The sequence below is a fragment of the Sapajus apella genome, unplaced genomic scaffold, assembly GCF_009761245.1.
Source record: "Sapajus apella isolate SASKATOON/1434 unplaced genomic scaffold, GSC_monkey_1.0 scaffold144, whole genome shotgun sequence".
NCBI lineage: Eukaryota > Metazoa > Chordata > Mammalia > Primates > Cebidae > Sapajus > Sapajus apella.
Window position 1 is genome coordinate 2,709,750 of NW_022437084.1, and position 13,381 is coordinate 2,723,130.

Below are 13,381 nucleotides of genomic sequence, written 5' to 3' on the forward strand. Positions count from 1 at the left end.
GCAGGATCTCCACTCACTGCAACCTCTGTTTCCTGGGCACAAGCAATTCTCGTGCCTCAACCTCCCGAGTAGCTGGGACTACAGGCACCCACCACCATGCCTGGCTAATATTTGTATTTTTGGTAGAGACAGGGTTTCACCATGTTGGCCAGAGTGGTCTCTAACTCCTGGCCTTAAGTGATCTGCCCGCCTTAGCCTCCCGAAGTGCTGAGATTACAGGTGTGAGCCACCGTGCCCGGCCTCTAGTGGCCATCTTAATAGATAGGACAAACAGACAACATTCCTGTCTTTGCTGAGTGGCCTATTGGATAGTGCTTTCTAGAGTGTTCCAGCACGCTGGAGACAGGAAGCAACTCAGCTGGGCGTGGTGGCTGACGCATGTAAGCCCAGTACATCGGGAGACGGAGGTGGGTGGATCACTTGAGGCTAGGAGTCTGAGACCAGCCTGGGCAAGAGCTAGACCCTGTCTACACAAACAGAGACAGGCAGCCACTGTTACAAATCCTGCCTGGCCCACTCCCACCTCCAATGTATATTGAGAAGGGGCTTTGGCTGGAGGAGGGAGAAGGGACAGGTGGGTGGAATGGTGTCTAAGCAGCCATCTGGCTAGTCCTCAGTTCCAGAGAGCTCCCCAGTGGCACTGACATCTGAATCTAAACGCTGAATGCAACTTGGGGCCAGTGTAGACATCTGCCATCCAACGCCCCTATTCTGTCCTGGGAGGAGCAGAAGAGTTGGGTGTCTTAAGGCCACAATGGGAAAGTAGATGACACACTTCAGTCTGGAAGCCCAAAGCCCATCTCTGTCCTGGGAACACTTCGTTTTTTACATTTCATTTATTTATTTATTTAGAGATGGAGTCTTGCTCTGTTGCCCAGGCTGGAGTGCAATGGCGAGATCTCAGCTCACTGCAACCTCTGCCTCCCGGGTTCGAGCGGTTCTCCTGCCTCAGCCTCCCAAGTAGATGGGATTACAGGCACCTGCCACCATACCTGGCTAATTTTTGTATTTATAGTAGAGACAGGGTTTCATCATATTGGTCAGGCTGGTCTTGAACTCCTGACCTCAGGTGATCTGCCTGCGTCAGCGTCCCAAAATGCTGGCATCACAGGCATGAGCCCCGGCGCTTGGCCCGGCCCATTTTAGTTGAGACAGGGTTTTGCTCTATTGCCCAGGCTGGAGTGCAGTAGCATGATCAGAACTCACTGCAGCCTTAACCTCCTGGGCTCAATAAATCCTCCTGCCTCAGCCTGCCAAGTAGCTGGGACTATGAGCACACACCACCACGCCTGGCTAATTTTTCATTTTGTATTTTTTTTTTTTTTTGAGATGGAGTCTCACTCTGTTGACCAGGCTGGAGTACAACGGCTGTGATCCTGGCTCACTGCAATCTATGCCTCCTGGGTTTTAGCAATTCTCTCTGCCTCAGCCTTCCGAGCAGTGGGGATTACAAGTGTGTGCCACCACGCCTGGCTAATTTTTTGTATTTTTAGTAGAGATGGGGTTTCATCATCTTGGCCAGGCTGGTCTTGAACTACTAACCTCAGTATCCACCCGCCTTAGCCTTCCAAAGTGCTGGGATTACAGGCGTGAGCCACTGTGCCCGGCCCAATTCTCCTGCCCCATCTTATCGAGTAGCTGGGACTAGAGGCGCATAATACCACACCCAGCTAAGCTTTTGTATTTTAAGTAGAGATGAGGTTTCACCATATTGGCCAGCCTGGTCTTAAACACCTGATCTCATGATCTGCCCACCTCAGCCTCCCAAAGTGTTGGGGTTACAGACACAAGCCACCACACCTGACAAATTTTTCAGTTTATTGTAGAGATGGGGTATTGCTATGTTGCCCCAGCTGGTCTTGAACTCCTCCCTTTATGCAACCCTCCTGCCTCGGCCTCCCAAAGCTCTGAGATTACAGATGTGAGCCGCCACGCCCAGCCTGGGAACACTTAAACTCTCCCACATCCAACCTACGCTCTGGTGGGAGTGAGGGGCATCCTGCCCACTATTTGCTACTCTGAAAGGCTGGAGCCAACTGGAGATCACCATCTACCCACCCTGCAAGCCTGTGTGACTGGCCATCTCTTTTCTTTTTCCTAAGACGTAGTTTCACTCTTGTTGCCCAAGCTGGAGTGCAATGGCGAGATCTTGGCTCAATGCTACCTCCACCTCCCGGGTTTAAGAGATTCTCCTGCCTCTCATCCTCTTGAGTAGCTGGGATTACAGGTGCCCGCCACCACGCCAGGCTTTTAAAAAAAAATTTTTTTTTTTTTTTTGAGACGGAGTTTCGCTCATGTTACCCAGGCTGGAGTGCAATGGCGCGATCTCGGCTCACCACAATCTCCACCTCCCGGGTTCAGGCAATTCTCCTGCCCCAGCCTCCTGAGTAGCTGGGATTACAGGCACATGCCACCATGCCCAGCTAATTTTTTGTATTTTTAGTAGAGACGGGGTTTCACCATGTTGACCAGGATGGTCTCGATCTCTTGACTGCGTGATCCACCCGCCTCGGCCTCCCACAGTGCTGGGATTACAGGCTTGAGCCACCGCGCCCGGCCTTAAAATTTTTAATAGAAACGGGGTTTCATAATGTTAGCCAGGCTGGTCTCAAACTCCTGACCTCAGATGATCCACCCGCCTTGGCCTCCCAAAGTGCTGAGCCACTGCACCCAGCCATGACTGGCCATGTTTAAAGCCCCAAACCTACCCAACACACCAAGCTAAAAACCTCAACTGAGATGTTCCCATGCCCTGACCTTTGGCTCCACCTGACACCTGTCAGCCATCAACCATCTGCTCCCCAACCCTGGGTCTCTGATCCCTGAATGCTCTACTTGCACCCATCCCGGAACCTGCTTCCTGGTCCTCAGGTGGAGCATGGCCTTTGCAAGGCTCCTGGTGCCAGGCTGCCTGGATTCAAATCCAACTCTGCCACCTCAGTCTCATCTGTAAAACGGGGGCAAACACAAAGCTACTTCACAGGGTGGGCACGAGGCGAACGGAGCCGATCGCAGAGGAGGAATGATCCTGGCATGTACTAAGTGCTCACCATCAAGGACTGTGGCCCACGGTTCTCCATTCTGCCTCAGAACCACGAATGTCCCTCTGTATCCTAGATGAGAACACTGATTAGTAGGCCGGGCGTGGTGGCTCACCCCTGTAATCCCAGCACTTTGGGAGGCCAAGGCAGGCAGATCACTGGAGGTCGGGAGTTCCAGAACAGCCTGGCCGACGTGGCGAAACCGTCTCTACTGGAAATACAAAAATTAGCCGGGTGTAGTGGTGCGTGCCTGTAATCCCAGCTACTCAGGAGGCTGAGGCAAGGGAATCACTTGAACCAGGGAGATGGAGGTTGCAGTCAGCTGAGATCGAGCCATTGCACTTCAGCCTGGGCAACAAGAGCAAAACTCTGTCTCAAAACCAAACAAAACAAACAAAAAAAACCCCCATTGATTAGCTAAATATCCCTTTCCGGGTTCTATTGCCACAGAATCTTTGGCCTGTTCTCAACCCGCCCTGGGAAAAACTGGGGCTTGGATGTACTGTGTCACATCTTGGCTCTCTCCTCCCTAGGAACCTCTGCACACCGGAGGTGCACCCCTGTTTGATGGGGAGCAACGGGGCAAGAGGGTGGGCAACGTTTCCATCAGTTTCAAACGAGCTCTGACACTTCCACCTAAGCCCCAGCTGTGGGTACTGAGCCCTCAACAGGAAAGATTCCTGTGCCATCTCTCTTCCCAGATCTCACCATCCACATGCCCCCTGCCAGTCTTGTCTGCACTGCCCATTGGGGCAAACAGTTCTTGGTCAGGGCACCCTGCTTCCTGCAGGACCAAGATGCATTTTGAGAAGGTGACAGTAGTTACCTCGTGCTCCCAAACACTCAGGACAACTGGCAGACCGTTTTTGGAAGGTTCACAGCCACCAGCGTCCCAAAGATCAACAGACAATGGCGAAAAGGCTGGCATCTCCCTAGGCACGTGTTCATGCCAGAAATTACATATTCAGTCCCTCCTCTCCCCTGAGCTCTGACAGGCCCTAACAATTCTAAAGCTCTCCAGGTTTTGATGTCCCCATCTTTCTTTTTTTTTTTTTTTTGAGACACAGTCTTGCTCTATCACCCAGGCTGGAGTGCAATGGCGCAATCTCTGCTCACTGCAACCTCCGCCTCCTGGGTTCAAGTGATTCTCCTGCCTCAGCCTTCCAAGTAGCTGGGATTACAGGCACACACCACCATGCCCAGCTAATTTTTTAGTAGAGACAGGATTTCACCACATTGGCCAGGCTGGTCTCAAACTCCTGACCTTGTGACCCACCCGCCACGGCCTCCCAAAGGGCTGGGATTACTGGCATGAGCCACCTCGCCTGGCCTTCTTTTTTTCCCCCAAGATGCAATCTCATTTTGCCACTCAGACTAGAGTACAACGGCACCATCTTGGCTCACTGCAACCTCTGCCTCCTGGGTTCCAGCAATTCTCCTGCCTCAGCATCCCAAGTAGCTGGGATTATAGGCGCCCGTCAGCATGCCTGGCTAATTTTTGTATTTTTAGTAGAGGTGGGGTTTCACCATGTCGGCCAGGCTGGTCTCGAACTCCTGACCTCAGGTGATCCAAAGTGCCGAGATTATAGGTGTAAGCCACCATGCTCGACTGATGTCCCCATCTTTATCCATCTGTCTCTCCCTTCCTTTTCTATCATGTTATGGACCTCTGCAAGCTTCTCTAGATCTCCTGCTACTGGTCACAGGAGCTGCAGGCCAGGTGCTCCAAACCGGTTGTTTCCTTTATTTTGACAAAAGCCCATTTAATGGATAACAAAGATAAAGATGGGATCTGTTACCCAACATCCCTGGTTAGCACTGCAACTGGGATTCTAAGTTGTGCAGCTGCATTCGAAAGGCCAATCACAAGATAATTCTGTCCCGAAAGGGATGAATCCTGACCTCATGACTACGCTCAGAACATGCCACTGCAGGCCAAATGCAGTGGCTCGCACCTGTAACCAATCCCAGCACTTTGGGAAGCTGAGGTGGGCAGATCAACTGAAGTCAGGAGTTAAGAGACATGGTGAAACCTGTCTCTACTAAAAATGCAAAAATTAACTCGGTGTGGTGGCACATGCCTGTAGTCCTAGCTACTTGGGAAGCTAAGGCAGGAGAATTGCTTGAACCCGGGAGGTGGAGGTTGCAGTGAGCTGAGATCACACCACTGCACTCAAGCTTGGGTAACAAAGTGAGACTCAGTATCAAAAAAAAAAAAAAAAAAAAAGAAAAAAAAAGAACAGCCAGGCACAGTGGCTCACGCCTGAAATCCCAGCACTTCGGGAGGCTGAGGTAGGCGGATCATGAGGTCAAGAGATCGAGACCATCATGGCCAACATGGTGAATCCCCGTCTCTACCAAAAATACAAAAATTAGCTGGGCGTGGTGGAGCGTGCCTGTAGTCCCAGCTACTCAGGAGGCTGAGGCAGAATAGCTTGAACCCAGGAGGCGGAGGTTGCAGTGAGCTGAGATCGCGCCACTGCACTCCAGCCTGGTGACAAACCGAGACTCTGTCTCAAAAAAAAGGACACTCCACCCATTTTCCATCCTGGAACTCTGACCTGGTACAATGCCAATCCTTTAGCCTCCATTTTTACTTTTTTTTTGTAGACACGAGGGTCTCACCATGTTACTCAGGCTGGACTCAAGAAATCCCCCTGCCTTGGCCTCCCAGAGTGCCGGGATTATAGGCATGAGCCACTGGACCTGGCATTTGGCCTCAAATTGACAGCCTAGTCCAGGACCTTGTGTGGCTCCCCATTCAAAGGCTGCATCCCACATGCTGCAGGCCACAGTTCGAGGACAATAATGGTTCATACTCAGTCGTCTTAATAACTGTACAAAGTTCATGGGTTCTTTTTTTTTTTTTTGAGACGGAGTTTTGCTCTGTCACCTAGGTTGGAGTCCAGTGGCGTGACCTCGGCTCACTGCAAACTATGCCTACTGAGTTCAAGCGATTCTCCTGCCTCAGCCTCCCCAGTAGCTGGGATTACAGGCACCCACCATCATGCCTGGCTAATTTTTTTGTATTTTTAGTAGAAGAGGCGTTTTTCTCCATGTTGGCCAGAATGGTCTCAAACTCCTGACTACAGGTGAGAGCCACAGCACCCAGCCTATTTATTTTTGAGACAGAGTCTCGCTCTGTCACCCAGACTGCAGTGACTTGGCTCACTGCAACCTCCGCTTCCTGGGTTCAAGCGAATCTCCTGCCTCAGCCTCCCAAGTAGCTAGGATTACAGGCAAAGCCACCACGCCTGTAATCCTAGGATTCTGGGAGGCTGAGGCAGGCAGATCACAAGGTCAGGAGTTTGTGACCAGCCTGACCAACATAGTGAAACCTAGTCTCTACTAAACACACAAAAATTAGCCGAGCATGGTGGTGCACATCTGTAATCCCAGCTACTCAGGAGGCTGAGGCAGGAGAATCCCTCGAACCCAGAAGGCAGAGATTGCAGTGAGCCGACATCATACCACCGCAATCTAGCCTGGGCAACAGAACAAGAGTCTGTCTCAAAATAAATAAATAAATAAATAAAATAAACAAAATAAAAAACTCCAGCCTGGGCAACAGAGTCCATCTCCAAAAAAAAAGAGACATAGGGTTTTGCCAGGCTGGTATCGAACTCCTCACCTGAAGTGATCCACCCGCCTTGGCCTCCCACAGTGCTGGGATTACAGGTGTGAGCCACCACATCCAGCCAATTTGCACAATTTTTTTTTTTTTTGCTCCCTCCCGTCCTCCCTTCCAACTTGCACATTTTTGACATTCTTGTTCTAGAACATTGTTCTTCAAACTTGAATGTGCTTGAGAATCCTCTAGGGATTTTACCAAAAAGTGGGTTCTGATCAAGTACATCTGAGCAACAGCCTGAGAGTCTACATCTTTTCCTTTAAGGGTGGGAGGAAGAGAAACAGCCCCCATTCAACCTGCCCTCTCCTCGTCTGCTGCCTGTGCTGATTCTGCATTTCTACAAGCTTTTGGGTAACTCCAAGAGTGCTGTACCATGGACCACTCACTTAGACACAAGAATACAGGACTTGAGGCCAACTGCAGTGTAATCCCTTTGGGAGGCTGGGGTTGGCGGATCACTAGGTCAGGAGTTTGAGACCAGCCTGGCCAACATGGTGAAACCCGTCTCTACCAAAAATACAAAAATTAGCCAGGTGTGGTGGTGGGCCCCTGTAATCCCAATTACTCAGGAGACTGAGGCAGGAGAATTGCTTTAACCTGGGATGCAGAGGTTGCAGTAAGCCAAGATCAAACCATTGCACTCTAGCCTGGGCAACAGAGCGAGACTCTGTCTCAAAAAAGAAAAAAAAAAAAACTACAGGATTTGAGCTGGGTGTGGTGGCCTGCAACCTGAGCCTGTGGCAGGAGGATCCTGTAAGCCAAGGGCAGCATGAGCAACACAAGGAACACAGGGCCAGGCATGGTGGCTCTTGTCTGTAATCCATCATTTTGGGAGGCTGAGGCAGGAGAACCGCTTGAGCCAGGGAGCTGGAGGCTGCAATGAGCTCATGCCACTGCACTCCAGCCTAGGTGACAGAGTGAGAACCCGTCTTTAGCTAAAAAACAAAAGAATACCCCACAATGGGCCGAGCAAGGTGGCTCATGCCTGTAATCCCAGCACTTTGGGAGGTCAAGGCGGGTGGATCATGAGGTCAAGAGATTGAGACCATCCTGGCCAACACGACGAAACCGCGTCTCTACTGAAAATACGAAAATCAGGGGCGGGGGGAGAATTTAAAAAAAAAAAAAAAAAAAATTCGCCAGGCGTGGTAGTGGGTGCCTGTAATCCCAACTACTCGGGAGACTGAGGCAGGAGCATTGCTTGAACCTGGGAGGCAGAAATTTCAGTGGGCTGATACCTCGCCATTGCATTTCAGCCTGGGCGACAGAGCAAGACTCCATCTCAAAAACAAAAAGAAACCCCCCAATGATAAGTGTTTGCTGTCTGAAGTCATTAAATTTCGGGATGGGATACTTTGCCGTGTGGGGACACCGAACATACACCAGCCTCAGGCCCCCCACTGCCCGGGGCTCTAGGAAAGTCCCGTTCCAGACCCTCTGCCCCGCCACCACTGTCACCCACCCCAGCGCCGCAGGACAGAGGCACTCCAGCCTGCCGGTAAAGTGTTTGCCGTTGGGTTTCGTTTGGCTGGTTGTGTGTACACAGTGTATACAAGTTGAGTTGTACAGAAGCCCAAGAAAGAGCAAGAGACAAAGGGTGGTGCGAACGAGGGGCGGGGGGCGGGGGGAGAAAGGGGAGGGGGGGAAGGAGACCGATAAAAAATAGAACCACATCCAGACGACAATGGGGGGGCAGCGGGTGGGGGCCAGACACAGACAAATCGCCGTAGAAAAGGAGTGGGAGGGGCAGAGAGAGGGGACCCTTCTCCCCCCTCCACCTCCCCAGCCCCCTGCCCCCAGTATGTACAATAAATAAGATTAAAAATAATTAACAAGATGCGTGTCCCCTCCCACCTGACGCCGAACGCCTTGGGGAAGGAATGGCCTTTAGCAAAGATCTTGGCCTGCAGGGGGGACTTGGGGGGAAGGGGTCCCCCAGCTCTCTGAAGCCACCCCACCCCCCCAACCATACATAGACTTTTCCTATACATTATGTACAAGGTGGAGGGGGCGGGGCTGTGGCTGTGGAGGGGGGGTCGGGGCAAGGGGAGAGGGAAACCGTTACTAAATAGACATTTATACATATATATAAATAATTTCTCTGTACACCGAACAGTGAGAGGAATGGGGAGGGAGTGGAGGGGGCTCGGGAGAGGGGGGGAGTTGGACTTTGAACCGTGCCCTTCGGGGGGGCAGCACAGACACACCCTGACCCATCACCCCCTTTCCCCGGCGATGGAGCCCAGGGGTTAGCTCCTGAGGACATGGGTCTGTCCCAATTCTCGGTTCGCGGAGGAGGCGCCCCCCTAACGGGCTGGGCTGGGCTGGGGTCACCCGCAGCGGCTGTGGGCCTGCGCTTGGGCCAGCAGGTCGCTGAAGGAGTCAAAGAGCTGCTCCAGCCACGGCTGGTTCCGCATGCACTGCTGGACTACCTCCTCCTGGCCCAGGTCCTCGGCGCCGCCCTCGATGGCCAGGGTCTGCAGGAGTCAAACATGGCGCTGGGGAGGGTGGCACAGTGGCCTCTGGGGAGGGAAGGGGCTGGGGCCCGGGGTGTCAGACATCAGTGTCCCAGGGAAGCGAGGGCTGGGGCTGCCTTGTGAAGTCCAAGACGGAAAGACTTGGTTGGGCGCCTGGACTCTTGGGTCGGGGGCAGGAGGGGCTGGGCTTGGACCCCCGGATTCCAGCAGAAGGTCATGAAGGTTGGAATCCCAGGACCGTGGGGGCAGCGGGTGGGGCTCACCTGGTCCCGGCAGCGCAGGAAGGTGTGGTATTTATAGTGGTGGAGTGAATGGTAGAGTGTGTAGTATCCCGACTTTTCCAGCTCAACCTTGAACTCCTGGGCAGGGGTGGAGACGCCTCAGCCCCTCCGGCGTGGCGCTGGGCAGCCCCTCTCCTCCCGCCCCACACACCGCCAGCACTCCCCAGTCCCAGCCCCGGCCCCAGCGCCCACCTGGGCTCTGACCACACTCCTCTTGAGCTTGCTGAGCGTCTTGCGGTTGTAGGGTTCTCCCGCTGGCCGCAGTCGTACAGCCCCCTCCTCCGGGGAGCCCTCCCCACTCTGCTCCACTTGTAGCTGTGGGAACGTGTGCAGGGCATCCTGCAGGAAGCCGATGGGTCAGCTGGACACCGCTCTGAACCCACACACCCCAAACCCAACAGCCAGGTCCTAGATCTGTGACTCAGTTTCCCCCAGGCTGCAGATCAGGAGACACGATTTGAGTCTTGGTCTTCTCAAAGGACAGAGGAGGTTGGGCCTCACCAGTGATGCTTACACTGTGTTTTCCGGGCCGCCTCAGAATCTCAGTGTCACCCAGAATTCTACCCAAGAATTCTGAGCCCCATCCTAACCAAATACCCAGGAATTCTCACCCCATCCCAACCATTTATCACAGAATTCTCCCCCCATCCCAACCGACTACCCCAGAATTCTACCCCCATCCCAACAATCAACCCCAGAATTCTCACCCCATCCCAACCGCCTACCCCAGAATTCTCACCCCATCCCAACCGCCTACCCCAGAATTCTCACCCCATCCCAAACGCCTACCCCAGAATTCTCACCCCATCCCGACCGTCTACCCCAGAATTCTCACCCCATCCCAACCGCCTACCCCAGAATTCTCACCCCATCCCAACCGCCTACCCCAGAATTCTCACCCCATCCGGACCGTCTACCCCAGAATTCTCACCCCATCCCAACCGCCTACCCCAGAATTCTCACCCCATCCCAACCGCCTACCCCAGAATTCTTGGCCTTATCCTAACCATCTACCCCAGAATTCTAATTCCCTACTAACAACACATACTTCTTAAACCTCCCCTAAAATCCTATACTGGTATTATTCACTCTGCTGTAATAGAGTGTAATGTCTCGATCTCACCCACAATCCCCAGTGCCAGTAACAATACATCCCAGAATTTGCAGACTAGACTCATTTCTTCCAGAGTTGTTTTTCTTTTTTGAGACAGTCTCTCCCTGTTGCCCAGGCTGGAGTGCAGTGGCACAATTTCAGCTCACTGCAACCTCTGCCTCTTGGGTTCAAGCAACTCTCTGCCTCAGCCTCCCAAGTAGCTGGGATTACAGGCGCCTGCCACCATGCTGGGCTAATTTTTTGTATTTTGAGTAGAGACAGGGTTTCACCATCTCGGCCAGGCTCGTCTTGAACTCCTGACCTTGTGATCCACCTGCCTCAGCCTCCCAAAATGCTGGGATTACAGGCGTGAGCCACTGCGCCTGGCCCGTCCTGAGTTTTTATAACCTAATGCTACCCAGAATTTCCCAACCCACCCATCACTCTACCCGCAAATGTTCAAAGCCAGCATAACATTCCAGCCAAGATTTCTCAACACCAGCCTAAGAATCCGTTTCAGAATTCTCAGTCACCCTAATGTCCCACCCACCATTCTGAGCAAAACTATCTCAGTCACAGTTCTCAGAGCCAGACTAATATTTCCTGGCACATTTTCTGTTCTTTTTTTTTTTTTTTTTTTTCAGACAGCCCCCCTCTGTCATCCAGGCTGGAGTGCAATGGCGCGATCTCGGCTAACCACAACCTCCACTCCCAGGTTCATGCAATTCTCCTGCCTCAGCCTCCCGAGTAGCTGGGACTACGGGCACGTGCCACCACGCCCAGCTAATTTTTGTATTTTTTAGTCAAGACGGAGTTTCTCCATGTTGGTCAGGCTGGTCTTGAACTCCCGACCTCAGGTGATCCATCCGCCTCGGCCTCCCAAAGTGCTGGGATTACAGGCATGAGCCACTGTGCCCGGCCTCCCTGCATATTATCTTTTGTGCGTGTGTGTGTTCGCTCTGTCACCCAGGCTGGAGTGCAGCGGCACAATTGTGGCTCACTGCAACCTCTGCCTCCTGGTTCAAGCGATTCCCCTGCCTCCGCCTCCCACGTAGCTGGGACTATAGGCTCATGCCACCACGTCTGGCTAATTTTTTGTATTTTTAGTAGAGATGGGGGTTCACTGTGTTAGCCAGGATGGTCTTGATCTCCTGGGCTCGTGATCTGCCTGCCTCGGCCTCTCAAAAGTGCTGGGATCCCAGGCGTGAGCCACTGCACCTGGCCTAATTGCTTTTCTTTTCTTTTTTTATTTTTTTGAGATGGAATTTTGCTCTTGTTGCCCAGGCTGGAGTGCAGTAGCACGATCTTGGCTCACTACAGCTTCCGCCTCCCAGGGTCAAGTGATTCTTAGCCTTCGAGTAGCTGGGATTACAGGCATACACCACCATGTCCAGCTAATTTTGCATTTTAAGTAGAGACGGGGTTTCGCCATGTTGGACAGGCTGGTTTCGAACTCCTGATCTTAAGTGATCCCCCCGCTTCAGCCTCCCAAAGTGCTGGGATTACAGGCATGAGCCACCGCGCCTGGCCGAATTTTTTATTTTCTAAGACTAACTTCCCACCAGCCATCTCAGTGTCAGCCTAATAGCCTATCCCAGAATTCTCAGTGCTTGCCTAGAATCCATCCCAGAATTCTCAGACTCACTGCAAGTCTTCCAGAATGTTGAAAACCAGACTAACATTCTATCTCAGAAGTCTCAGTTCCCCAACAGTCTATCCTGAAATTCTCAGTGCCACACTGACAGCCCAACCAGAATCCTCAGGGCCAGTTTAACGTTGGATTTCAGAGCCGTGACATTCCATCCCAGAATATACAAGAAGGGGAATCATACAGATGACTTAACACTGAAGCCTGGGATCCCAGCAGCCTCCACTGGACCCATGAAGAAGGCGTCGGTGCATGGGCAGCCTTGGGTGCTAGCCTAGTCTTTTTTTTTTGAGATAGTTTTGTTCTGTCTTGCAGGCTGCAATGCAGTGGTGCGATCTCAGCTCATGGTAACCTCCACCTCCCAGGTTCAAGTGATTCTCCTGCCTCAGCCTCCCGAGTAGCTGGGATTACAGGTGCCTGCTACCATGCTCAACTAATTTTTGTATTTTTTAGTAGCGACAGGGTTTCTCCATGTTGGCCAGGATGGTCTTGAACTCCTAACCTCAGGTGATCCGCCTGCCTTGGGTTCCTAATGTCCTGCGATTACAGGCGTGAGCCACCACGCCCAGCCAGGCCTAGTCTGTGTTTGGCTTCAAACTGGTACCCTGCACTAACAGCCCCGCCCTTCAGAGCCACCCCTCCACCACCCCAAGGCTCACAGCTCCTCCCCACGTGGGCTTCATGGCTGTTGAGAAACCAGAGATCTCCTGACAGTCCTGTCCTCAACTGTTCTCCCATCTGAGCCCAGGAGGACGATCTCCTTCCAAGGATCACCCCTCCCCACAGAGGCCGACGTGTATGTGTCTTTTCCATGTGGACCCTGGGCCCCGGACGCCCCCTGCCCCGACCCCCAGGCACCTGCAGGGCCGGGCTTAGCGACAGCCGCTTCAGGACCTTCTTCTTGTGCTCATTCAGCAGGCCGTCTATCTTCCGCATGGGGGGCAGGTACAGCTCATCTGATGGACAAGGACAGGGTGTCAGGAAGGCCATAGCCCTGCAAGGCACTGGGGCCAAGGTGGGATCACAGAGTCTGGGTCCCCAAATCCCTTCCCACTCAGAGACAAAAGCACAGGCCCAAGCCCCCTCCTGCTTCAGACTTAGGAGTCCAGGCCCCCAGCCCCCTCATCCCTCAGACCCTGGAGTCCAGACCCCCAGCACCTCCTCTCAGACCCAGGAGTCCACACCCCAGCCCCTCTTCCCTCAGACCCAG

The 13,381-nt window shown here is 52.9% G+C and overlaps 1 protein-coding gene and 1 long non-coding RNA gene across 2 annotated transcripts in view; one reads left to right on the forward strand and one right to left on the reverse strand.

The window, feature by feature from the left end:
• The first annotated feature begins 5,135 nt into the window (after positions 1 to 5,135).
• LOC116540851 overlaps positions 5,136 to 13,381 on the forward strand; it is a 9,481-nt gene continuing 1,235 nt past the window's right edge. Inside the window, exon 1 of the long non-coding RNA XR_004264604.1 lies at positions 5,136 to 5,177. This is a non-coding gene — a long non-coding RNA (uncharacterized LOC116540851). The remainder of the gene's footprint in view (positions 5,178 to 13,381) is intronic.
• Positions 8,172 to 13,381, reverse strand: part of PRR12 (proline rich 12) — a 39,602-nt gene continuing 34,392 nt past the window's right edge. The window contains exons 11-14 of the mRNA XM_032264659.1: positions 13,030 to 13,127; positions 9,623 to 9,769; positions 9,413 to 9,508; positions 8,172 to 9,149 (exon numbers count right to left, since the gene is read on the reverse strand). Of these exons, the coding sequence (XP_032120550.1) occupies positions 9,003 to 9,149; positions 9,413 to 9,508; positions 9,623 to 9,769; positions 13,030 to 13,127 (488 nt within the window). The 3' untranslated portion in view covers positions 8,172 to 9,002. The remainder of the gene's footprint in view (positions 9,150 to 9,412; positions 9,509 to 9,622; positions 9,770 to 13,029; positions 13,128 to 13,381) is intronic.